The following is a 27,136-nucleotide window of genomic DNA, read 5'->3' as shown; positions in this document are numbered from 1 at the left end:
CCAAGTGGATAACCTTCTCCAATTTCTTATGTTCTTGTGTGGACTAATTTTGTCCATGGTGATCAAGGATAATAGGTTCCCACTGACCATAATTCACGCTCCTTGGCTACTCTGAAGCTGGAGACTAAGGCCCAAGAAATAATCCTATTTAGTTACAGAAGAGGAATAAGGTTTGTGCACATGAAACAAGAGGGAAGGTGACCAGCTGAAGTTACTGAGAAGCAGCTGCCATTTCTATACATTGCTCCAGCTCTGGCCCAAGCTCCAGAACCTGACCCAGACCCCAGGTTTGGTCAATGTGGAGAGACTACATACCAACAGTAGAATTGCAGATCCACCACAACAACTTTTATTTACAAGAACATTAAAATAGCATTTGAGATCATTGAGAACAGCATAGGGAGCACAAATACTGAGAGAAACAGAAAAGAGAAAAAACAGAGAAGCTAAAAAGAGCAGAAAAGGGGGCAGTGAAAATGTGGTAATGAAGTGGAGAATGCAATCTGACGGAAGAGGAATTATTTATTCTTTGCTGGAAACAGAGAGCTCTCTCACAAATCAGTTTGGGACTAAGAAACTTGTAAAATGAAAGGGAGGAAGATGAAAAAAAGAAAAAAAGAAATTTTAAGGTAAATGGCGGTGAATTTCCACATTGATTTTAACCATTGATTGTTGTGACTGCTGTGGATTTTCCTCCAAAAAAGGTTATTTTGAAGCATAATTCATTATTTTTTTCCCAAAGGAATTAAATAATTATTTGAAAGTATAGGTTGTTAAATGCCAGAAAATTAACTGAACTACAGATCACATGAAGAAAAACACAGGATACAAAACTGATGGACCAAATGGTCTGCTTCCACAATACAAATTCTTTTAGCAATAGCGCTGTTGTGAAGTTATTTGTCCACTGTCAATTGTAATTGTTTGAAAAATATATTAGCACAAGGTTAAGCCATTCTCAAGACATTTCATTTGCAGCTTGTACCCATCAGACGTGTGTTAAATCAGACAGTCAATTCACCTATATTTTATGAATTCAATTATATTCCTACAGTAGGATTCTTTACTTATGCAAAGCTATTTGTCCTCTCCAAACAGCTTGGAGAAAAATGCAGAGTAGGGCAGTAATTTTCTAAGTTGCTGGTTGAATATACTTAAAATAGAATCATCTTTTGGATTTATCTCATCTTGGTATTCATCCTCAGAAGGGCTGTGTTTTACTTTCAAATGGAGTTTGATGCCAAGCACAACAGTGTTTATGCAGTTCTGGGATTTGAATCATCAAAAGGCATAAAAATGTAATAATCTAATATTTAGTGGCAGAGACAACAGCAAATAACATACAATTTGCAGAAAGCTGCTTCAGGTGACAGGTAATGATGTATACTCATCTTGTCCTCAAACACTGTAATCACTCAAAGCCGTTTCACAGCCAGTTTTGATCATGCCTGCTTGGGATATTCTAGACTCTGACATTTCTAGAGAGATATTTTATTTTACCAATGCTTCATTCTGTACTGTTTGTTTTATTATTGTTAAGAGACTTTTTTTTAACAAAATCAGTGTTATTTAGCATTTGCAATTGTCAATAAATTATAGACTGCTCAACTCTCACTGGAAGGAAACATTTAAAGAACCCAATTATTTTTGCATGCATGGCTTGGCACTAACTAATGACCAATTAAAGAGTTAATGTAACATGCACTTACATCTATAGCAACAGCAGTTCCTTTGTACTACATGTTCATCCTAAATACTGATTTGTCATTGTTTTTATATCACAGTGACATAGCTCCTCCACAGGCACTTATCTCTTGGAAATAGCTTTCAAATCCCTGTAAGAATTTCTCATGCTAGATAAGCAATCTGCTCTACATAGTAAATTCTTGGACTATTTGACTACCTTAAGGTTTTAACAAAGAGTCTGAACATTGCAATACAACAGATGTCTGTTGCACAGATAAGAGGTCTCAAAAGCTGTCCTTTATTGAGCCAAAGCATGTTTAAGATTCCAGTAGTGTGTGCCATCTGCACACCTGATGGCTTTGACATTCCTTCATCTCCAGCCAGTGATTTTGCTCTTCTTCCCCACTGCTGTTCTGACCCATGGAAATCCAACCTATCATTTCCTTGCGCTTCATACTGCGTCGGTTGTAAATTGAGATCATCAATGTGACTTCAGAGAGCTGGAAAAGAGCAACCTGAAAGATGAAAGTCTCCTTGTAGACTGGGTTAGGTTGACCACGTCGAATGGATGTCTTGCACCGTGACATCTCCTGCCCAGCTGAGTTAAGGAGGGAGAGTTTTGCATATGTGTCTAGAAATTCAAACAGAAAATAAAGAAGTATGTTTTAAAGCAAAGTTGTAACATGTTAACAGACACAAACACAACAACTTTTCAAGGCCACAAGAATACTTGTCTTAAAATATTATAACACAATGGCTTAACATCTCATGAGAATTTAAGACATACTAATGGCTTTATCTACTAAATTGCATCGAATGAATGCTTCACCAATTGCTAGTGTTTCTGCTTTGCTCTTGAGCTCATCCATCAATGTTGTTAAGTTGTTGCAAACATGAAGTTTGGATGCTTTTAAATGATAAAGCGTTATATACATGAATGACAACCTCAATGTGGGCAGGACCCATACTTCTGGGGATAAGAACTTGAAATGGAAACAGCTTGAGCAAATACCAAATTCAGCCAGCATTTTAGATGTCAGATTCTGTAAACAAAGCACTGAGACAGAGCACTAAGAATTGCCATGTCTCTAATTTGCACAGAGGATTAGAAAGAGGTTGCACTACTTTCCGTGATAAAACACAAGGTTTTGTCAAAATGACACTTGAGCCAAGTTCATAAAGATCATGGGGAGGAGAGTAATTTTCATCTTTAAGTTTGACATCTACAGTTTGGACATAGTTAGGTGCCATGGGTTTTCCAGCCTCTATAAAATGAATAAGCAGTCTGCTTTACCAGATAAACAGGAAAGTGGTGGATATGAAAATCATCTCCAGCCATGGAAACTATTTCAGAGGAGGGAACAATTGCGTGAGATGGAGCGCATACAGACACCTAGAACGATTAACATTGCAAAGGTTTTCAGATGGAATAGATACTATTTTAGTGCCAGCATAAAAGCCAACAAACCCACCCCATCCCAAACACTCATGTTCCCCTACCTAAGTGGTTCCAGAGGGTTGAGGATGACTTGCTCCCCCATCCCAGTCTGCGGTGAGAGATGTGAGGCCCACGATTTCATCCATGGATGGGTCAGAAGCTACTTGACAGGTAGGTAGATGTGGAGGTGCTACACTCCTTATGCCATTTACGTTGAGCTCCTGTGTGGTCTCAAGACCTAGACTCAAAGCTCTCAGTTGCATCCTGCATGTTCCTTGTCCACTTTCATGACCAGCAATTCCCAGGGATCAGAGGGCATGTTGCATTTTATCATGGGAGTCTGTTATTGTCCATGCATGGGACTCAAACTGCTCTTTGGATCCACTGAGTGAAATAAGGGCCTCAACACTGGGGATGTTGGCCTGGGAGAGAACACTCACACTTGTTCATTTATCCTGCCTAAGGGTTTGGTAGATTTTGCTGAGGCAATGTTGGTGGTAGCTCTCAAATGCTTTATGGAGCCTGCTAGAAGTAGTGCAAGTCTTTAAAAGAAAGCTGGACAGATACAAGGATAGGAAAGGTTGGGAAGGATATGGGCCAAACATGGGCAAATGGGACTAGTTTGGATGGGCATCTTGGCCGACATGGACCAGTTGGCCTGAAGGGCTTGTTTTCATGCTCTATGACTCTAAATCTCTGAACTATACAGGATGGCAGGGGATCAGTGAAACTCTAAACTATGACTTTTAGAGCTATAGAGGTATACAGCAGAGAAACAGGCCCTTTGGCCCATTGAATCCACCCGACCATCAGACACCCATTTTTATACCCTAACCCATTTTATTTTACACGGTAGTGTAGCAGTTAGCGTAATGATATTACAGCGTCAGTGACCCAGATTCAATTCCAGCCGCTGTCTGTAAGGAGTTTGTACATTCTCCCTGTATCTGTGTGGGTTTCCTCCGGGTGCTCCAGTTTCCTCCCACATTCCAAAGACGTACAGGTTAGGAAGTCGTGAACATGCTGTGTTGGCACCAGAAGCGTGGCAACACTTGCGGGCTGGCCCCCAGAACACTACGCAAAAGATACATTTAACTGTGTGCTTCGATGTACATGTGACTAATAAAGAAATCTTATCTTATTTTTTCCCACATTCCCATCAGCCTCACCAAAATTCTACCACTCATCCACATACTAGGGGCAGTTTACAGTGGCCAATTAATCTGCCAACCAACACGTTTCTGGGATGTGGGAGGAATCCCATGCAGTCACAGGGAGAACGCGAAACCTCCACACAGACAGCACCGGAGGTCAGGAACGAACCCAGGCCGCTGGAGTTGTGAGGCAGCAGCTCAACTATCTGCTCCACATGTGTCACCTTGTGCTCGATTTGTAGTCTTGATCTTCAAACACCCTTTTCCTCAAATGCCAAAGGCTATGTTGGTGCAGTGAAAGCAATGACACACCAAGTCCACCCATTAACTGCAGGAAAAATCATAGTGTGTGCCATGCCTGTCAGTTGTTTTATTCTAACCTTCCTCCTGTAAACAATTTCAACTCCTGCATCATAGATTAGTCTCTTGGGCGGGTTCCAGCTCAATAAACATTCCAGCGCATCTATCCTTTCTTTGAGAGCTAGGTAATGTTCCCTGTAAATGAATAACACTCTATATCTGCTTTAACTTTTTATTGGAGAATTTACCTAAACCTTGAAAAAGATCTATTCTGGTCTTCAAACTTGCAAGTTTAAAATATGAAACTGTAGCGGCTGCTATCGCGATTCGAAAATAAAGACACGAGTCTGTGAGTTGTAGAACAAGACTGATTTATTTCCCGCCGTGCGTGGGCCTTTTAAGTGAAACGGTTCCCGCCTTCCGAGAAGGAAATGACGTACGCGCTACTTCATTAGAGTCTTTTCGCGCGCGCGGGTTCTCCCCCGTCGCTCGGGGAAGACGAAGGCCCAGCGCCATCTTGGGCCTCGCCACTCTGACAACACGCGCCCCAACCATCGAGCCAGTTCGCCTGTTTGGACGGCGAGTAGCCACACAATCCCCCCCCCCCCCCCCACAGAACCGACGATACGGTCCCCAAAGTTCGCGGGATGTGCTAGCCATTGCTTAGGTGGTCGGCCTCTGCGTCGCGGTGTTGGGACCTCGACCAGTTGTTGTAGGACTAAATGGGCCGGTTTGAGGCGGTCCGTCGTGAAGACTTCCTCCTTGCCCCCAATGTCCAAAATAAAGGCGGACCCATTGTTTCTGACAACCCAGAATGGCCCCTCGTATGGCCGTTGCAATGGTGCCCGGGGTGTGCCCCTGCGAACGAAAACAAACTTACAGTCTCGTAGTTCCTTGGGCTCACAGGATGGGGATGGACCATGTCGTGAAGTGGGGGTCGGTGCCAAGCTGCCGAGCCTCTCGCACAGTCTTCCCAGGACTGCCACGGGTTGCTCCTCTTGCCCCCTAAGGGTGGGTATGAACTCCCCTGGGACGACCAGGGTGCACCGTACACGAGTTCGGCTGACGAAGTGTGGAGATCCTCCTTGGGGGCAGTGCGTATGCCGAGCAGAACCCAAGGAAGTTCGTTGACCCAGTTAGGACCTTTCAGGCGGGCCATCAGGGCTGATTTCAGATGGCGGTGGAAATGTTCTACCAACCCGTTTGACTGAGGGTGGTAGGCCGTGGTGGTGTGCAGCTGCATTCCTAGCATGTTCGCTAATGCAGACCATAGGCTGGAGGTAAACAGGGTGCCTCTGTCTGAAGTGTTGTGGGCCGGAACACCAAAGCACGAGACCCAAGTTGTGAGCAGCGGCCGGGCACAGGAATCGGTCGTGATGTCTGAGAGAGGGGTTGCCTCTGGCCACCTCGTGAACTGGTCCACGATGGTAAAAAGGTACCGCGTTCCTCTTGAAACTGGCAGGGGACCAACAAGGTCGACGTGTATGTGGTTGAACCTTCTACGGGTAGGCTCAAACTGCTGTGGCGAGACCCTGGTGCGTCGTTGGATTTTTTATGTCTGGCAGTGCAGACAGGTCTTGGCCCACTCACTGACCTGTTTGCGCAGGCCGTGCCAGACGAACTTGCTGGCGACTAGTCAGACAGTCGATCTGATGGACGGGTGCGCCAACCAGTGTACCTAGTCGAAAATGCGTTTCCGCCAGGCTGCAGGAACTATTGGGCGGGGCTGACCGGTTGCGATGTTGTACAGGAGGGTCTGCTGACCTGGGCCAACTACAAAGTCAGAGCTGCAGGCCTGAGACTGCGGTTCTGTAGCTGGGCAGCTTGTCGTTGACTTTCTGTGCGTCAGCCAGGGCCGCGTAGTCTACACCCAGGGACAGGCTGTGGATGGTTGGTCTGGAGAGCGCGTCAGCAACGACATTGTCCTTTCCGGAGACATGTTGGATATCCGTTGTGAACTCGGAAATGTAGGACAAATGTCGCTGCTGGCGGGCTGACCAGGGATCGGAGATTTTAGAGAAGGCGAAAGACAATGGCTTATGGTCAGTGAACGCAGTGAAAGGCCTGCCTTCTAAAAAGTACTGGAAGTACTTGGAGCTATGATGTGGTGGCCATTACGGAGACTTGGGTGGCTCCGGGGCTGAAATGGTTGATTCAAGTGCCGGGTTTTAGATGGTTCATGAAGGACAGGGAGGGAGGCAAAAGAGGTGGGGGAGTGGCGCTGTTGATCAGAGATAGTGTCACGGCTGCGGAAAAGGTGGACATTGTGGAGGGATTGTCTACAGAGTCGCTGTGGGTGGAGGTTAGGAACAGGAAGGGGTCGATAACTTTACTGGGTGTTTTTTATAGGCCGCCCAATAGTGACAGGGTTATTGAGGAGCAGATAGGGAAGCAGATCCTAGAAAGGTGTGAGAATAACAGAGTTGTTGTGATGGGGGATTTTAATTTCCCAAACATCGACTGGCATCTCCAGACAGTGAGGGGTTTAGATGGGGTGGAGTTTGTTAGGTGTGTTCAGGAAGGGTTCTTGACACAGTATGTAGATAGACCAACAAGAGGAGAGGCTGTGCTTGATTTGATATTGGGAAATGAACCTGGTCGGGTGTCAGATCTCTCAGTGGGTGAACATTTTGGTAATAGTGATCATAATTTTATCTCCTTTACGTTATCACTGGAGAGAGATAGGAACAGACAGACTAGAAAGGCGTTTACTTGGAGTAAAGGAAATTATGAGGCTCTCAGGCAGGAAATTGGAAGATTAAATTGGGAACAGATGTTCTCTGGGAAAAGTACAGAAGAAATGTGGCAAATATTCAGGGGGTATTTGTGTGGAGTTCTGCTTAGACATGAGACAGGGGAGTCACGAGAGGATACAGGAACCGTGGTGTACAAAGGCTATAATAAATCTAGTCAAAAGGAAAAGAAAAGCATACAAAAGGTACAGAGAGCTAAGTAATGTTAGAGATCTGGAAGGGTACAAGGCCAAAAGGAAGGAACTTAAGAAAGAGATTAGGACAGCCAGAAGGGGACATGAGAAGGCCTTGGCGGGCAGGATTAAGGAAAACCCCAAAGCGTTCTACAAGTATGTGAAGAGTAAGAAGACGAGATGCAAAAGGATAGGGCCTACCAAGTGCAGCAGTGGGAAAGTGTGTATGCATCCAGAAGAAATATCGGAGGTACTTAATGAATACTTTATGTCAATATTCACTACGGAAAAGGATCTAGGGGATTGTAGTGGGGACATGCAGCGGCCTGAAAAGCTTGAGCATGTAGATATTAGAAAAGAGGTGGTGCTGAAACTTTTGGAAAGCATCAAGTTAGATAAGTCGCTGGGATCGGATGAGATGTACCCCAGGTTGCTGTGGGAGGCGAGGGAGGAGATTGTGGGTTCCGGAAGTATGGAGGGTTGCGGATGTTGTTCCCTTATTCAAGAAGGGGAGTAGGGATAGCCCAGGGAATTATAGACCGGTGAGTCTTACCTCAGTGGTTGGTAAGCTGATGGAGAAGGTCCTGAGAGGCAGGATTTATGAATATTTGGAGAGGTATAATATGATTAGGAATAGTCAGCATGGCTTTGTCAAGGGCAGGTCCTGCCTTACGAGCCTGATTGAATTTCTTGAGGATGTGACTAAGCACATCGATGAAGGGAGAGTAGTAGATGTAGTGTATATGGATTTCAGCAAGGCACTTGATAAGGTACCTCATGCAAGGCTAATGGAGAAGGTGAGGAGACATGGGATCCAATGGGACATTGCAGTGTGGATCCAGAACTGGCTGGCCCACAGAAGGCAAAGAGTGGTTGTCGAAGGGTCGTATTCTGAGTTGAGGTCGGTGACCGGTGGTGTACCTCAGGGGTCGGTACTGCGACCCTTGCTCTTTGTGATTTATATAAATGACCTGGATGAGGAAGTGGAGGGGTGGGTTAGTAAGTTTGCGGATGACACGAAGGTTGGGGATGTTGTGGATAGTTTGGAGGGCTGTCATGAGGTTACAGAGGAACATAAATAGGATGTTAAGTTGGGCTGAGAAGTGGCAGATGCAGTTCAACCCAGATAAGTTGAAGTGGTTCATTTTGGTAGGTCAAATATGTTGGCGGAATATAGTATTAATGATAGGACTCTTGGCAGCGTGGAGGATCAGAGGGATCTTGGGGTCTGAGTCCATAGGATGCTCAAAGCGGCTGCGCAGGTTGACTCTGTGGTTAAGAAGGCATATGGTGTATTGTCCTTCATCAATCAGGGAATTGAATTTAGGAGCCGAGAGGTATTGTTGCAGATATATAAGTCCCTGGTCAGACCCCACTTGGAGTATTGTGCTCCGTTGTGGTCGCCTCACTACAGGAAAGATGTGGAAGCCATAGAGAGGGTGCAGAGGAGACTTACAAGGATGCTGCCAGGAATGCGGAGCATGCCTTATGAAAGCAGGTTGAGGGAACTCGGCCTTTTCTCCTTGGAGAGACAGAGGATGAGGGGGGACCCGATAGAGGTGTATAAGATGATGAGAAGTATTGATCAGGTAGATAGTCAGAGGCTTTTCCCCAGGGCTGAAAGCGTGGCCACAAGAGGACGTAGGTTTAAGGTGCTGAGGAGTAGATATAGAGGAGATGTCAGGGGTAAGTTTTTTACTCAGAGAGTGGTGAGTGCGTAGAATGGGCTGCCAGAATCGGTGGTGGAGGCAGATACGATAGGGTCTTTCAAGAGACTGTTAGATAGGTACACGGAGCTGAATAAAATAGAGGGCTATGGGCAAGTCTAGTAATTTCTAGGGTAGGGACATGTTCAGCACAGCTTTGTGGGCTGAAGGGCCTGAATTGTGCTGTAGTTTTTCTATGTTTCTATGTTTCTAAGTGCCAGATTGCCAGGTACAGCGCTAGTAGCTCCCGATCAAAAGCACTGTATTTGAGTTCGGGTGGCCTAAGGTGCCTGCTGAAAAATGCCAAGGGTTGCTAACGGCCTTTGATTAGTTGTTCCAGTACCCCACCGACCGTGGTGTTGGATGCGTCCACTGTGAGGGCTGTTGAGACGACTGTCCTGGGGTGGACCAGCATCGCGGTGTCTGCTAGGGCTTCTTTGGCCTTAATGAAGGCAGCCGCGGCCTTGTCATCCCAGGCGATGTCCTTGCCCTTGCCAGATATCAGCGAGAACAAGGGACGCATGATACGGGCTGCTGCAGGGATGAAATGATGGTAAAAGTTGACAATCCCAACGAACTCCTGCAGGCCTTTGATCGTGTTGGGATGGGAAAATGGCGGATCGCGTCTACCTTGGCAGGTAGGGGGTGTTTCTCCCTCGCTGGTGATTCTGTGGCTGAGGAAATCAATAGAGTCGAGCCCAAATTGGCACTTGGCTGGGTTGATAGTGAGGCCGAAGTCACCGAGGCGGGAGTACAGTTGGCGGAGGTGGGAAAGGTGTTCTTGGTGGTTACAGCTGGCGATGAGAATGTCATCTAAGTAAATGAACACCAAGTCCAGGTTGCAGCCTACCGCGTCCATCAGCCGCTGGAAGGTCTGCGCGGCGTTCTTAAGGCCGAATGGCATTCAAAGGAATTCGAAGAGGCCGAATGGAGTGGTGAGCGCAGTTTTGGGGATGTTGTCAGAGTGGACGGGGATTTGGTGGTACCCCCGGATGAGGTCCACCTTGGAGAAGATGTGGGCCCCGTGTAGGTTTGCTGCAAAGTCCTGGATATGAGGAACGGGGTAGCGGTCTGGGTTGGTGGCATCATTTAGCCTGTGGTAATCACCGCAGGGCCTCCACCCGCCAGTGGTTTTGGGGACCATGTGCAGGGGGGAAGCCCAGGGGCTGTCTGACCTGCGAATGATCCCCAGCTCCTCCATGCGGCGGAACTCCTCCTTCGCCAGGCGGAGCTTGTCTGGAGGTAGTCGTCATGCTCAGGCGTGAAGGGGTGGCCCTGTTGTAGTGATGTGGTTCCGCACCCCGTGTTTGGGCATCGAATTCTTGAACTGAGGTACCAGACCCGATGGGAACTCGGCTAGGAGCTTGGTGAACTCGTTGCCAGACAGGGAAACAGAGTCCAGGCGCGGGGGTGGTAGGCTGGCTTCTCCCAGAGAGTAAGTTTGGAAGGTTCTGGAGTGCACTAGCCGTTTCCCTCGCAGGTCGACTAACAGGCTGTGGGCCTGGAGGAAGTCGGCTCCCAGGAGTGGCTGGGCGATGGCGGCAAGGGTAAAGTTCCAAGTAAAACGGCTGTCATCAAATTGTAATTGGAATGTACGGGTACCGCAAGTCCATATTGTTGTGCCGTTTGCGACTTTGAGGGCGTGTCCCTGTTGCCTGCTATGAGTGTCGTGGCCGGTTGGGGGTAGAACACTGACCTCTGCTCCAGTATCGACGAGGAAACGACACCCGGACTGCTTGTCACCAAACGAATAGGAGGCTGTGCTGGTGGCCAGCCGCCATAGCCATTAGCGGCAGCTGGCCCTGGCGTTTCCCTGAAACTTGCAGGGTGGGCGGCATCGACGGGCCTCCGCGCCCCACCCCTGATGGTAGAAACACAGCTGGTCATCAGTGTCGTCGTCTATGTTTCTGGGGTGTGGTTGCTCGGCTGCTGGTTTAGGTAGGCGTTGGGCACGCAGTCTGGCTATTTGGCTGACGGACGAACTGCTCTCGCGTTTGGCCTTCCACAGGACATCTGCCCAGGCGGCTACCTCACGTGGGTTGCTGAAATCGGCGTCAGCCAACAGCAGGTGAATGTCGTCGGGCAGCTGTTTGAGGAAGGCCTGCTCAAACATCAGGCAGGGCTTCTGCCCCTCAGCCAAAGCCAGCATCTCGTTCATCAGGGCCGATGGAGATCTGTCCCCTAGGCCGTTGAGATGAAGCAGGCGGGCGGCGTGCTCACGACGGGAGAGGCCGAATGTCCGGATGAGAAGGTTCTTGAAAGCCGGGTACTTGCCTTCCTCTGGAGGAGACTGGATGAAGTCTCTGACCTGGGCGGCTGTCTCCTGGTCCAGGGAGCTGACCATGTTGTAGTACTGTGTGGAGTCGGAGGTGATCTGGTGAAGTTGGAACTGGGCTTCAGCCTGGTCAAACCATACACGGGGCCGAAGCGTCCAAAAGGTGGGCAGCTTGAGTGCCACTATATTGGCTGCTGCGTTGTCAGTCATTGTGAGGGTCCAAAATCCGTTTGGATCGTCGGGTTCACCAATGTAGCGGCTACTACCGCGATACAAAAATAAAGACACAAGTTTGTGAGTTGTAGAACAAGACTGATTTATTTCCTGCCGTGCGCGGGCCTTTTAAGTGAAACGGTTCCCGCCTTCCGAGAGAGGAAATGATGTACGCACTACATCATTAGAGTCTTTTCGCGCGCGTGCAGGTTCTCCCCTGTCGCTCGGGGAAGGCGAAGGCCCAGCGCCATCTTGGGCCTCGCCACTCCGACGACGCGCGCCCCAACCATCGAGCCGTTTCGCCTGCTCGGATGGTGAGTCGCCACAAAACATTTATTTGATAGGAGTAATAATTTGCAAAAACATGTTTCTAATTCCTTGGTCAAATAAAATAGTAAATAGATCACAGCACTAAAAATTAGATGAATTCTTTTGTAAATAGTATCTAAATAATAGCACATTTTTTTCTTTTTTTTAAGCAGTGTGGTATTAAAGTAAATGGAACATGGCTTTTAAAATGACCAATTCCTTTCACAGATTTTCAGCGTGACACCTGCAACCTCCGTACCCACATATCATCACTACACCCTAGTATCAACACCCACCCCCTCACCACCACTCTGACCCACCCTCAAATTCCAAAAGGACTAATCTTTTATGTTCCAGAGAAAAGGTCATCCAGACTAACAGGATTTTCAATAATCCTTCATCGAGATTGGAACAGCGGTACTCAAATTGAATCATTCACACAGCAATGCTTAAATTGAAATTTATACTCTCTCCAGCTTGTACCCAACAAAGCAGGTAACAATGTTTGAAATGTGATTTATTCTGGAATCAAATTTTGAAAATGTTCTTTCTTCAGTCTGATTAAAGCCTCAGCTGGAAATCTAGTTTTCAAAGGTTTAGAAGTGTTATGAAGTACTTGTCCATTTTCATATTCCAATTCATTTAGCACTCCCATAAGAAGGCAAAATCATAAGAGTGTGAAAATTAGTCAGATATCATACAAAAACAGCCAAATTGCTGCAAATTAGAAACAAAATTATAGACAGTGGCTGATATTCAACAGGAAGCTCTCTAGGTAATCTTTCTTTTGGCAATAACATCACATCACTGAGTGAAGAGAGAGGAACTGAATGGACAGATATCACAGATAAAACACATCAATAAATTACATCAAACTTTAAGTACAAAATATTTTTATTAATAGAATTGTGCACACACTAAAGAATGAAATTACATAAGGTAGAGATGAAGAGTGAACTGGAATACAATGGAATGGCAATGTCTGACTTACTTCCAAAGGCAGACCGACGCCTAATCAGATCATTATTCTAGCAACTCCTTCAGCAAGCCAGTGCTGTATGTGGTGCTCTGCATTCTGCTGGACCCCATGGGGAGAGAGGGAGTCTGACATTTGGACAGCACAGGGTCTCCTTAAACTCGGCCCAGGTTTGTGCTCTGCAGAGGGCTCTCCAACCAAACTTACTATCGAGCATTAACACGGCGGTTAAGTGTGATAAACCCAATCTGACGGGTATGAGAATGGCCATCTCTGATGTGGAAGAGATCATTGAATCCCACCAGTTAGCTACCACCTGCCTTCAGCCAGGCAACCCCTGACTAATAAGGTGCTGACCGGCTGGGTGTATTTCCCAGCTAAGTGCCGTAAGAAGAAGAATGTTCTCATTTTGCTCCAATCTATTACAGAATGCATAACCACAAAACCCAGGGTGGTTTTAGAACCAGGAGATCCACAATGAATGTGCTCTCAGTTCAGCAGTGGGAAGAGAAACGCCATGAACAAATGAGACCATCGTACATTGTCTTCATCCACCTTCCCAAGTGTAGGCAGGGACAACGTATTCAAGCTGCTGATGACAACTGGCTGTTTACTGAAACCGCTCAATATGATCCATTCCTTTCAGGATGACAGGAGTGGTGCACAGCAACAATACATAACATCTGAATCTTTCAAGATCTGCAATAGAGTCAAACAGGATAGCATTCTGGTGCCAGCAGTGTTCTTTTCATTGCTGCTGTCATATACCTTCAATTCATCCACAGAAGGTGTCTGTTTAGACACCAGAACTGATGGATCACTGCTCAGCTTTCCTGTGAAAGCCAAGAAAATGTATGCAAACTGTCCATCAGGTAGTTGGCCTATGCCCACAATGCCGTACTGGCATCCCATACAAAGGAACGTCTCCAGCGGCTGATGGACGGACTCCCTCCATTCTATAACCCAGTGGGTTTACCATTGGCATCGAGAAAACAGATGTCATGGCCCAGGACACTGCCACACCACCACAAAAGAGCATCGATAACATGTCAATGGATATTGTTGAGAGCCTCTCATACCCAGCCATTTGATGTTCAAATATATGTGCATATTGGAAACACTGCAGCTCAGCCAGGAAGGCTGGACTAGCAGCAACCTGATGGAGAAGTCCAAACAGTGTGCCGACTGATACTGTGTTCCTAGTGCACTCCTCTACAGTGGTGAAGTCAGGACAACAGATGGAAGGCAGGACAGAAGATTTTAACATTTTCTACACATGTTGCCTCAGACACATCCTAGGCATCTCCTGGTGGAGCATGATCATTAATTTTATAGGTCCTGGAACATGCTAAGTCTATCAGTACATATTCATCAACAGAGTGCATCTACAGTAACTGGACAAGTTCAGTGATAGCTGTATTCCCAAGGACTTTCTATATGGTGAACTGGCCACTAGGTCACCACCAGCTGGACATCTATACCTTCACTACGAAGACATCTGAAAGGCAGATATGAAAATGGTGGCCATTGACACTGGTATTCGACCACCAGCACTCCAAGACAAGACAAGGTATCTTTATTAGTCACATGTACATCGAAACACACAGTGAAATGCATCTTTTGCGTAGAGTGTTCTGGGGGCAGCCTGCAAGTGTCGCCACTCTTCTGGTGCCAACATAGCAAGCTCACAACTTCCTAACCCGTATGTCTTTGGAATGTGGGAGGAAGCTGGATCACACGGAGGAAACCTACGCAGTCATGGGGAGAATGTACAAACTCCTTACAGACGGTGGCCAGAATTTAACCCGGGTCTCTGGTGCTGTAATAGCGTTACGCTAACCAATACACTACCGTGCATGCCCTTAGGAATAGTAAAGGGAAAAAATAACAGTTGGGAGTTGTCTAGGCCACCAAATAATAACATTACAGTGGCACAGGCAATAAACCAAAAAATTGAGGTAGCAGAGGATGCGGAGAGTCTACAGAGAGATATAGATAGGTTAAGTGAGTGGGCAAGGGTCTGGCAGATGGAGTACAATGTTAATAAATGTGAGGTCATCCACTTTGGAAGGAAAAATAGAAGATCAATTATTATTTAATCTGCTGCTCAATCCGACTGCTCAGAAGGGGATCAGAAGAGCGAGGAGAGCAGAATGGTCAGTGGGCTGAGAAGAGGGGCCCAGAGATAGCAGAGGGCCACCAAGTTTTGGCACTTTCCCAGCCCATAGCCTTCATGTGCAGTGAGAGCGGCAGAGACTGCTACACCAGAGTGTTCCCCTGAGCCACACGAGGCAAGGTCAACACAGAGCTGACCACCAAGCTGCAAACCATTGCCGAATGGGGGGAAGAGGCTGCAGCCCTCTCTCTGAATATTGACATGTGTTCAACCAAAATGAAGGAACTGTGCCCTTGGCAGAGGTGGCGAGAACAAAAACTCTAGTGTAGGACACAGTTTGATGAGGCTACTGTTCGACTGCTTTGCTCCTTCGCAATCTCATTCACCAGTCTCCCAAGCACCAAACCTTCCCCACTTCCACAAATCCCATTTCTCCCCATGCAGACTTCAACAATTCAAGAAGGTGACCCCGTACCACATTCACAGGGGCAGGTAGGACTGGGCAACTAGTGCTGTGTAGCTAATCACATTCATACCTCAGGAACGGATTATTCAAAAACACATCAAGACAGTTCAATGCTAGACCTTGCCTGACTGCAAAATGCTAGGCCTGTAATTCCTCTTTCTTCTCCTTGCTGAAGTAAATGTGCTCTTGGCAAAAGACAGTGTGGAGGAATGAAGGTTTTTTTTTCAGTCCTGCTTTCACGATACAATTAATTGCTCCCACAGCTGGGTGTGGTAGGCCTTGACTGCTTTAAGAGATTGTATACATTATGGTAACAGGAGATCTTCTCTTCATAATGACAGAAAGCCTGAGCCCAACATTACCACAATCCCCAAATATGTGAAGCTTTGCTCTGAAAAATATAGATTTAAGCCCTTTAGTTGGATCAAATTTCTAGCATTTTAAACAGAAAGTGTCGTTTCTTGTTGTCATGCAAGGATAAACCCTGCTCAATATCAATAATCAGCATCACTGTGGGCAAATTGAAACCTTACCTTTCAGTTCCCGAAGGCATGACATTGAATCAACTGTTCATGGATCAGCTCTTTATAATCCTTACTGACAGACATTGGCCCCTAAGTTCCTCAGGTTGTGATCCCAGTAGTTATGCCGGGAATATTTTCAATGGTTTCCTCTGGGATGGACCCTTCTGGGGTTTAAGTGATTAGTGGGAAGACACCTCAGTTTAAGCATCCCTGTAGTAATTGATTTCTGGAAACTGCAGCACACATGACCTGTGCAGAAAGCACAGGGGTTGCTCAACCCCCAGCCTGGACCAAGCAGGAATCATATTCCTCACTGGATTCCTGTGCCATTCACATTCATTTCCTTTCAGAGTCTCAACACAATTATGTCCATTGCTATAAAGTGGCTTCCTGGAGTTTGAGAATAGGAGTCTACACCTTATCCAGCTCCTATCATTGCAGAGTGAAAATTTGGTTTCTGGAGCATAATTTGCCTTCTGAACCCACCACCCACCCACCCCAAGCCCTTCCAGTATTTTGTACAATGAAAACCTCCATCATTTTTTGCTGTAAAGATGTAGGCCCTTCAGACTTTCTAGGAAACATCCACAACCTGGTCTCCACAGTTTTTGAATACTCTGGGACACTAGTGGAATGTTTGAGCCAGGAATATTTGGGCTGAAAATTTCACAAGTCTGTGACTTATGGGAGGGTCTTTGATGTTGCATATGAAATGTGTCACAGGTGCTCAAAATGACCGTGACAGCATCTTGCTCTGGGAAGATAAGCTTCAGTTTCCACAGCCCAGGGAGTCAACCCAGCAGAGCGGTTATAGAATCTTCCCTCCTCAGGTTTAATTCCATCCATGCTCTGCCCAATTCCCAATGCCATTGTACAATTTGTCCCCAAAGGCTCAACTGTGTCTATGGGTCTCAGTCAAGGCCTCCTGTGTGATTAGTTAGCACACAATAGTGGCTCAGCAATGACATTCCTCCCAGTGAATTTTCCCTTCTCTCCGAAGCTCACACCATGGTTTCCAATTGATACCTTTCTCTGGTGTGCTCGGGTTGGGAACTGTTGTCCTTCAATTCCATAACACTGCATTATGCAGCACTCCCATAGCATTCCACCGTACAGGGGTTTCCATAAGCAATGAAACATTCCATTGAAGAATTGCAATGTATAATGTGAAGGCAGTGAACCAGATACAGGCAGACAGAATGGGTTCAACATAAAGCAAATTCTTGATGCAGTAATAAAAACTCTACAGACAATACCCTGAAATCCTTCCATCCTGACCTTTTCTTCAGTATTACTTTGCAGCATGTCAGTGTCATTCTAGCTGTGATTGATCAAATGAACACTGCCTAAGTATTGTATTGCTTTGAGAGGATAGTAATGAAAAAAAGTACTTTCAAGCAATTTTGATCTAAGGTTATTTTGTACTTTACCGAATGCTGACAGTGCCACCATTTTACATAAGAAATAGGAGTATGAGTGGACTATCTGGCCCGTCGAGCCTGCTCCGCCATTCAATAAGATCATGGCTGATCTGGCTGTGGACTCAGATCCACCTACCTGCCTTTTCCCTGTAACCCTTAATTCCTCTACTATGCAAAAATCTATCTGACTGTGTCTTAAATATATTTAATTAGGTAGCCTCTACTGCTTCCCTGGGCAGAGAATTCCACAGATCCAGTACTCTCTGGGAAAAGTAGTTCCTCCTCATCTCCATCCTAAATCTACTCCCTCGAGTCTTGAGGCTATGTCTGCTAGTTCTAGTCTCACCTACCAGTGGAAACAACCTTCCTGCCTCTACCTTCTCTATTCCTTTCATAATTTTATATGTTTCTATAAGATCCCCTCTCATTCTTCTGAATTCCAGCAAGTATAGTCCCAGGCGACTCAATCTCTCCTCATAGGCTAACCCCCTCATCTCTGGAATCAACCTGGTGAACCTCCTCTGCACCGCCTCCAAAGTCAGTATATCGTTCCTCAAGTAAGGAGACCAGAACTGCATGCAGTACTCCAGGTGCAGGCTCACCAGTACCCTGTACAGTTGCAGTATAACCTCCCTGCTCTTAAATTCAATCCCTCTAGTAATGAAGGACAACATTCCCTTTGCCTTCTTGATAACCTGTTGCACCTGCAAACCAACCTTTTGTGATTCATGCACAAGCACTCCCAAGTCCCACTGCACAACAGCATGCTGCAATCTTTCACCATTTAATTAATAATCTGATCTATTTTTCCTTCCAAAGTGGATGACCTCACATTTAACAACATTGTACTCCACCTGCCAGACCCTTGCCCACTCATTTAACCTATCTATATCTCTCTGTCGACTCTCGGTATCCTCTGCACAATTTGCTTTTCCACTCAATTTAGTGTCATCAGCGAACTTAGATACGTTACACTCGGTCCCCTCTTTCAAATCGTTCACGTATATTGTGAACAGTTACGGGCCCAGCACTGACCCCTGCAGCACCCTGCTCACCACTGATTGCCAACCAGAGAAATACCCATTTATCCCAACTCTCTGCCTTCCATTGGTTAACCAATCCTCTATCCATGCTAATACATCACCGCTAACTCCATGCATCCTTATCTTATGGATAAGTCTTTTATGCGGCACCTTATTGAATGTCTTCTGGAAATCCAAGTATACAACATCCACCTGTTCCCCTCTATCCACCGTGCTCATTATATCCTCAAGGAACTCCAGTAAGTTTGTCAAACAGGACCTGCCCTTCATGAATTCATGTTGTGTCTGCCTGATGGATACACTTCTATCCAGATGTCTCACTATTTCTTCCTTAATGATAGCTTCAAGCATTTTCCTGACTACAGACATTAAGCTAACTGGCCTATTATTATCTGCCTTTTGCCTACATCCTTTTTTAAACAGTGGCATGACGTTCTCTGTCTTCCAATCTGCTGGGACCTGTCCAGAACCCAAAGAGTTTTGATAAATTATCACAAATGCCTCTACTATAACTTCCGCCATTTCTTTCAGTACCATGGGACGCATTCCATCAGGACCAGGGGACTTGTCTACCCTTAGGCCCACTATAGTTTGCTCAGCACTACCTCTTTAGAGTTAGCTACCTCCTCCATATTTGTTTCCCATTCAGAGGGGAAACACCTGGGATGGTATTTTATCCACTATATCTACCCCTAGACATTCCTTCTTCATGGAAAACAAGATTTCTTCCAAACTTGGGCTCTCCAGATCCCTGATGTGGGATTTCCCTCTACATTAACCCATACCAGTGACCTTAATTCCAAGGAGAAGTGCTGGAAAAAAAAATTCATAAACTTTAAGACTGCCTCGAAGCTTGCACCAAGAAGATCCAGTCCCCAAGACACTGTGCTGTGTGCTTGAAGCAAAAAATTCCCAAAATCTGATGTGTTATTTCCGAAGTAGGACAGCATCAGAGTGGCTCACGAGGCAGTTGATACTAAGGACGCAGTCACTTTGGCACTGCTCTGGAATGCTCCCCATAATTACTGTCATCAGGGAGTCTCTGTGTCAACAGGAAGGTTAACATTTTAAAGATAAGGGAAGCTTAATGTATAACTGATCAGTAACGCTAAACATTCTACACGGAGCAACTGTATAATTTACTCTGCTTCCACACTCAGTTGCATTGAAATCAATAAAAAGAGGGAGGGAAGGAGGGAGGAAGGGAGGAAAGGAGCGAGGAATACGTTAAACAAAAGATGAACTGAGTCTCCTTGAATTTGTTCCTCAGATTCATTAACAGTGAGCACTCATGAAGCCAACGCTCTAAACTTATTATTGCTCCTCAACAGTGAATTTTAACTTTACCATCAAGCCTTCCTAAGAGTAGCTTTCAAATATTCTGGGCCTCAAAATGAATTAAAGTCTGTTATTATTCAGAAAATTGGCTTTATGCACAGCAGCCAAATAACCAATTGTTTTCTGTTATTTGGAGACACAAGAGACTACAGATGCTGTAGTCTGGAGAAGAGAAAAAACAAACTGCTGGAGGAACTCAGCATGTCGAGCAGCATCTGTCCAGGCAAATGGATAGCCAATGTTTTTGGTCGAGACCCTGCAGCAGGACCTGAAACATCGACTATTCCTTTGCCTCCACAGATGCTGCTCAACCTGCTGAGTTCCTCCAGCAGTTTTTTTTATGCTAGGTTCTGCTATTTATTTGATTTTATGCTTCATAGGGAGCAGCATCCATAGTTCTATTATTTATATACAACTTCACTGCATCCACTACCAGTAAATGTCAGCACAAAGCATTGATGTCTGTGCCTGGTAAAAAATTATATACTTTGCACAATCTGGAGGGGCCCAGTTAAATAAAATCTTTATAATTATGAACAATTAAAGAATAATCTGTCCAATTTCTCTGCAGTCATCAGGAGGCAGTCTTGAGACCATGGAACATTGGTCCTCAGGGAAATAAAACTAGCACATCATTTGTCAGCCAAACATTGAAGCTAGAGAAACAAGTCTGTACTTCCACAGGGCACTTAAGTAATGAGATTAGGAAGGGCAAACGTGGATTTATGAAAGGAAAATCAAGTTGGACAAATCCCTTAGCGCTTTTTGAGGTTGTAAGGAACAGAGAGGATAAGGGGGACAGTGGATGGGTGCATTTGGATCTTCAGAAAGCCTTTGATGAGGTGCTTTCAAAAAGGTTAATGAAAAAGATTAAACACACGGGTATAGGGGTGATAAATGAGCATAGATTAAGGACTGGTTAATGGACACAAAATAGTAATTTTTGGGTTGAGAGCTGTAATTAATATAGGGATCAGTGCTGGGTCCCCAGGTACTCAAAACTGGTATCAATCGTTTGGATAAGGGGACCATTTTGTAATATAACCAAGCTTGATGATGATACAAAGCTGGGTGGCAATATAAATTGTGAACAGGAGGCAGAAAAACGTAAAGAGATGTGGGCAAGCTAAGTGAGTGTGTGAGGAAATGGCCAAATGGAATATATAATGTCGTAAAGTATGAAGTCATCCACCTGGAAAAATAGAAAAATGGAGTTTTTTTACATGATGAGATATTGAAAGGTGTTGGTGTTCAGATTGCCTTGTGTTTTCTTGTACCCAAATCACTAAAGGTTGACATGCAAGCAATTATGAAGGAAAATGGTATTTCAACTATTATTGCAAGGGGATTGAATACAAAAGTAGAGATGTCTTTTCAAGATTATACAGGGCCCAGCTGAGACAGCACCTGGAATATTAATTACAGCTTTGGTCTCCCCACCTGAGGAAGGATATACTGGAATAGAGAGATGAAGTAAAGGTTTACCAGATTGATTTTATACTCGCTTACACTGGGGGTAATTTACTGGGGGTAACCTCTTAATTAGCATGTCTTTGGGATGTGGGAAGAAACCAGAGCACCCAGGGAAAGCTCACACAGTCATGGGAGAACATGCAAACTCCACAAAGACAGCACCCAAGTTTATGATCAAACCTGGGTCCATGGAGCTGTGAGGCAGCAGTGCTAAACACTGCAGTTTAAAACACCCTGGTTACCTGGATTGGCTCAATGAAATGTAATTTACTTTAAAGCATTGTAGACATAAATGATGAGATTAATGACTACTGTGTGAAATAGTATAGGGACTCGGCTGTGTTTATGTATACTGGCTCTTAGTCACACATTATGCAAGGGTAGAAGTGGGCAGTTCTTCATGTTCCAGAGAGTAGTGGAACAGACTTGCAGCTGATGTCCAGGTCCTCCCAGGTTGTGGCAGGATTCCGTTCCTGTGAACTGTTCATAACTCGGACAGTTCTCAATTCAGAAATGCAACCATGATCCGAGTGCCCAAGTGGCAGAAGATACTTGCAGCCCTACACCAGCCAACAAATCCATCCTGCTGGTCTCCCAAGCACTGGGGTGTTCATAACCTGGGAGGAGCTGTATGCAGTGAATACCAATTCTCTGAATTCCTTCATTGCAAACTTGGATGTACTACTGGCTGGGGCTGAGTTCACCTTGTATAAGTGAAGGGATTCATATTACATAAAATGGATCCCAAGTGATCACTACATCGAGAGTCTCATGTTCAATGGGGGAAGGTAATAAATTAGGTTTCCTTCTTCCCCCTTGTCAGCTTGGGCTGTTATCTGACATTTTTCAGCCTCTCCCAGGAAATGACATATTGGGTGGTGACTGGCTTCAAAAGTGTGGGCTTGGCTGGACTGGCCAACTGGTCTTTTCTTCCCACTTTGGGGCAGTGGTGTAGCAGGTAGTGCAGCTGCCTCAGAGCTTCAATAATCGGGTTCTCCGGTTTCCTCCCACATCCCACAGACATGCTGGTCGGTAGGTTAATTGGCCACTGTAAGTTACCCCCAGCGTAGGGTGGCAGGACAATCGGGGAGTTGATGGGCAGTGAAAGAGAATAGGTTATCGAGAAATAAGAAAGGGAACGGGATTCATTGGATTACTTTGAGAGCCAGCATGGATTCAATGAGCTGAATGAACTATATCGTATGGATATAAGATAAGAGAAGATATCTTTATTAGTCACGTGTACATCGAAACACACAGTGAAATGCATCTTTTGCATAGAGTGTTCTGGGGGCAGCCCGCAAGTGTCACCACGCTTCTGGAGCCAACATAGCATGCCCACAACTTCCTAACCCATACATCTTTGGAATGTGGGAGGAAACCAGGGAACCTGGAGGAAACCCACACAGCCATGTGGAGAATGTACAAATTCCTTACAGACAGAGGCCAGAATTGAACCCGGGTCGCTGGTGCTGTAATAGTGCTGTGCCAACCGCTATACTATGAATGTTTTTTAAATTTATTTACAAGATATACATGAAACTGGCAGAGCTTCCAATCACTAAACACCCATTAAACTGAGTGGCTATTCCAAACCCAGTTAAGAGTCAAGCACATTGATGGGTCTGGAATCACATATAGGCCGGACTAGGTAAGGATGACAGGTTTCCAACCCTAAACTTGGGTTCCAACCCTGAACCCTGAAGATGGGTTATTATGACAACCTAATGTCTGCTTGTGTAGAGAGAAAGGGAAATGTGACAAATTCTGACAAAAAAATAAAAATCTGAAGAGGCATTTCAGCTTAATATGTCACAACTGTTATGCTGCAGTAAACATTTATTTCACTCACCAGGCGGCCTGTTGAGCGCCAAGTTTCGGAAGTGACTACCTTTGATCACTTCAACAGAAAGCCTTCCTGTTGTGGCATTGTAAGATAATCCAACGAGTAGTTCTGGAACTCCACCATGTGAAAGAGATTGTGTCGATGAAGCACTGTCACTGTGAGAGACGGCAGACAGGCTGATCTGTGAACCTCCGCTCTGTGGGGCATCAAAACATTATTTTTCACCTACATTACTAAACGAACTGCCCTAAAACCACTAAGCCCTAACCTTTGCAATACATCACGGCACATCCCTCCCCACCATTGATAGTATCTACATGAGGTGCTGCCTCAAGAAGGCAACATCTATCAACAAAGATCTGCACTAACTGGGCCATGCCATCTTCTCGCAGGATATACAGAGGCCTGAAATCTCACACCACTCGGTTCAGGAACAGCTACTTCCCTTCAACTATTTGGTTCTTGAACCCACCTGCACAAGCCTAATCACTACTCAATATAGCAACACGATGACCACTTTTGCACTACAATGGACTTTTTTTGTTCTAATTGTGCTTTTCCTTGTATAATTTGTGTTGTTAACTTATGTTTTTCTTATGAATGTTGTGCATCTGATGCTATGCGCCTGTGATATTGCTGCAAGTAAGTTTTTCATTGCACCTGTGCATATATGGACTTGTGTAGATGACAATACACTCAACTTTGCCTTTGAAAAGATGACTGCAAATTCCCCGCCAGTGATTGGAGATAGTACTTGGTCAGCAGTGGCTTCCAAGCTCAATAGTGCAGGTGGCATCACTTGCACCAATGCAGCGGAACCACCAAAGATACGCTTCCTGACTCAAAATGTAAGGCACTTGTGAGAAGGTTGTAGGAGAGCAGCCTGTGATTTTCCGTCATGTTTCAAAGAATGCTGCAGTGTGCAGAAAGGAATATGCAAAGCAAACAATCTGGTAGATGAGGTATCATTTTCCCTTTTACTCCTTCAAGTTTCTCTCTTTGGACTTTCTCTCTTGCTCCATTCCATTTTCACCTCTGATTCTTTCTTTCTCCATCTCTGTTTTACTCTTCCCTCTATTCTCCCCCATTTTCCTGTCAAAATTGGGTTGATAGGTACAGGGAGACAGAGACTAAAGGAGCTGCTCAGGGCTGCAAGCTCCATTTCCCAGTGCGATTTGTGGGGAAAATGCAAGTTGTAGTGCTGATCAGTTCCTTTCCTTTCTTCCCTCGTCTCTCATCACATACTCTGCTTCTCATTACCCACTATACCTTTATGCTTTTATTTTTTTTAATCAGTTCCACACTTTTATTACTCTGTTATTGCTACTTTTTCTTGTTAAGACTGGAGACCTGTTGTATTCTCTCTCTATCTCACCTCATTAGCTTCACTGTCTGACTCTCCCTTGCACCCACATAATGGGGGGTAGCTGCAGACCCTGTCAGCTTCATCTGTTGTGTTTATCCATCCCCCTTGCCTCTCCATATTCAATTCCCTCAGGGATTCTGTTTATGTCCAAAAATACAACTCTTGTTTATAAATTCTCAAATTCGGATTACGATAGGCACTCTCCATGCTTCTTTCTCTCACACGCAGAAGTCAGTTGGTAGAATGGTTATACTTTTTGACTGTCAAAATATGAATTTGATAAGTGGATAATTTGCAATTGAGTCAAATAAAATTGAAATTTTGAACTTGAAAATGCATCTGAATAAGAATGAAGACACTTTTAGCTTAAGACGCCATCTAATATTTATGGAACACAAAACTGAAACTCTAATAGTTATGTAATCAGTACAGTCTGTAAAATTTTCTCACTCTCACACATATGCATGCACTGCTGACATAAAACTTCAATGAGAATTCCATATGAGAAAAGTCTTTTGAAACATGATCCCCAGATTTTCTTTCAAATCATTTGAAAAACAACTGAGCAGAGATTGTTGGAAGTGAAAGAAAAATATCCCAGCAGTCCGGCGGGAATAAATCATGGTGTACTCTGAAGATACTGTATAGCTATGTTGTATGCACTTGAATCATTCTATAATTAGCTGTATTCATTCACTTTTTGTGGTAAAAATACTAAGCTCAGGTCCAGAAATTTGGAAGAGGCTGAAGCCTTTCAGTATAAGCTTTAGAAAGCACAAAAGGCAATCTAGTCGATACTGTTAGTACAGTACTACTTTTTTTTCCACTTACAGTTCTGAGGGGCATACATGAGATGAATGGTCACAATCTTTATCCCAGGGCAGGGGAGTCTAAAACTAGAGGGCATGAATTTAAGGTGAGAGGGGAAAGATTTAGAGGGGACCTGAGGGACAACTTTTTCACTCATAGGATGGTGGGTATATGTGACAAGCTGCCTGAGGAAGTGGTAGAGGCAGGTATAATTACAACAGTTAAAAGATATTTGGATGAAAAAATTTTAGATGGATATGGCCAAACGCAAGCAAATGGGACCATGTCAGGTAGGTAACTTGGTCGGCATGGACAAGTTGGGCTGAAGGGCCTGTTTCCATGCTGTATAACTCTATGACTTTACGAATCTATGAACCTCATTTTAGACATTAGAAATTTCAGATAAAAGACGGTAGAAGAAATTCTTTGATAACACTCATGGGGAAAAGGGGATCCCATTCATTGATGTAGCAGTCCCAAATGAAAGTTCAGGTGCTACCCACAGGTGTTAATTGGAAACATGTCAGATAAGTATAATAGGCAACTATGACCATTTTAACTTGGTCCTCTTAGAAGAATGTAGTAAACAATGAACTACACAACTTGTTCAGAAATGAAAATACTTCTGCCATAACTTTACTGGAAACTAAATCAGCTTCCCAACTTTATTGTGGAGAATCGGCATCTCCACCAATAAGCACATCTGCAATGATTAATCACTTCCTGTCTGCTGTTTAGATTGCAATTGTCCTTTAATTCTACATGTGACTATTATTTTCTGCAAAACTTTTAATTAGAGAATAACATTTTTAAATATACCAATACTGAATCAACTTGCGATGGAAAGGACCATGTGTAGAGTTTTTAAGTTTACCCTTCCAATCCTCTCCCTCCTATTCAGGTAGAGTACAATTCCATAATTTAAAGATCCCTCATTTTTGCTTTCCAGTTGTGTGATTCGCTACTAGGAATGATTTACTATTGGTTGACCATATGAAAAAGGGATTTTAATGCTACCAATGCTGATGGTATGTCTACTGAATTTAGGATAAATAGGAAAAGAATAAGGGGGGGGGGAGATATTTTTGTCTTTGTCTGGTACTTGAGGTAATTGGCAGGGACAAATATAAGGAGGGGTATCTGAAGAGGAGTGGCCAGTGTGTGAGTGGCTCAGGGTTAGGAGTGGAGCTCTGAGGCTTTGGCTCAAGAGGCTTCGGCGAGCAGAGGGTGAGGACGAGCTTGCCCCCAGAGAGGTAAGGCCGGTAAGTTCCTTTAATTTAACTAACTTAGGAATAGGTAGTGATGGCAGCAGTTAGGGCAGTCGTGTGCTCCGTATGCAGTATGTGGGAAGTCAGGGACAACACACTTGTCCCTGATGACCAGACCTGTAAAAGGTGCATCCAGCTGCAGCTCCTGACTAACCGAGTTAGGGAACTGGAGCTGGAGCTGGATGAACTCCGGATCATTCATGAGGCAGAGGTAGAAATAGACAGGAGTTTCAGGGAGATAGTCACCCCTAAAAGTCAGGAAACAGGTAACTGGGTGACTGTCAGGAAAGGGAAGGGGTATAGACAGACAGGTCAGAGCACCCCTGTGGCCATTCCCATCAACAATAAGTATACTGTTTTGGATTGCTGGTGGGGACGACCTACCAGGGATGAGTGGCAGTGGTCCCGTCTCTGGCACTGAGATGGGACCCTCAGCTCAGAAAGGAAGGAGGCAAAAGAAGAGAGCGGTAGTGATAGGGGAT

General features: G+C 45.0%; 1 protein-coding gene across 5 annotated transcripts in view; it reads right to left on the bottom strand.

Annotated features, from left to right (window-relative positions):
* Positions 1-274: 274 nt before the first annotated feature.
* The window catches only part of LOC127571166 (synaptotagmin-16-like), a 148,738-nt gene continuing 121,876 nt past the window's right edge, over positions 275-27,136 (bottom strand). For all 5 annotated transcript variants that reach the window (XM_052017274.1, XM_052017291.1, XM_052017300.1 and 2 more), the window contains 2 exons: positions 23,217-23,406; positions 275-2,317 (listed from right to left, as the gene is read on the bottom strand). In XM_052017274.1, the coding sequence (XP_051873234.1) occupies positions 2,004-2,317; positions 23,217-23,406 (504 nt within the window). In that variant the 3' untranslated portion in view covers positions 275-2,003. The remainder of the gene's footprint in view (positions 2,318-23,216; positions 23,407-27,136) is intronic.

This window comes from Pristis pectinata, chromosome 1, assembly GCF_009764475.1.
Source record: "Pristis pectinata isolate sPriPec2 chromosome 1, sPriPec2.1.pri, whole genome shotgun sequence".
Taxonomy (NCBI): Eukaryota; Metazoa; Chordata; class Chondrichthyes; order Rhinopristiformes; family Pristidae; genus Pristis; species Pristis pectinata.
Note: the sequence above shows the minus strand (reverse complement) of the source record. Positions and strands in the feature narration are given on the sequence as shown.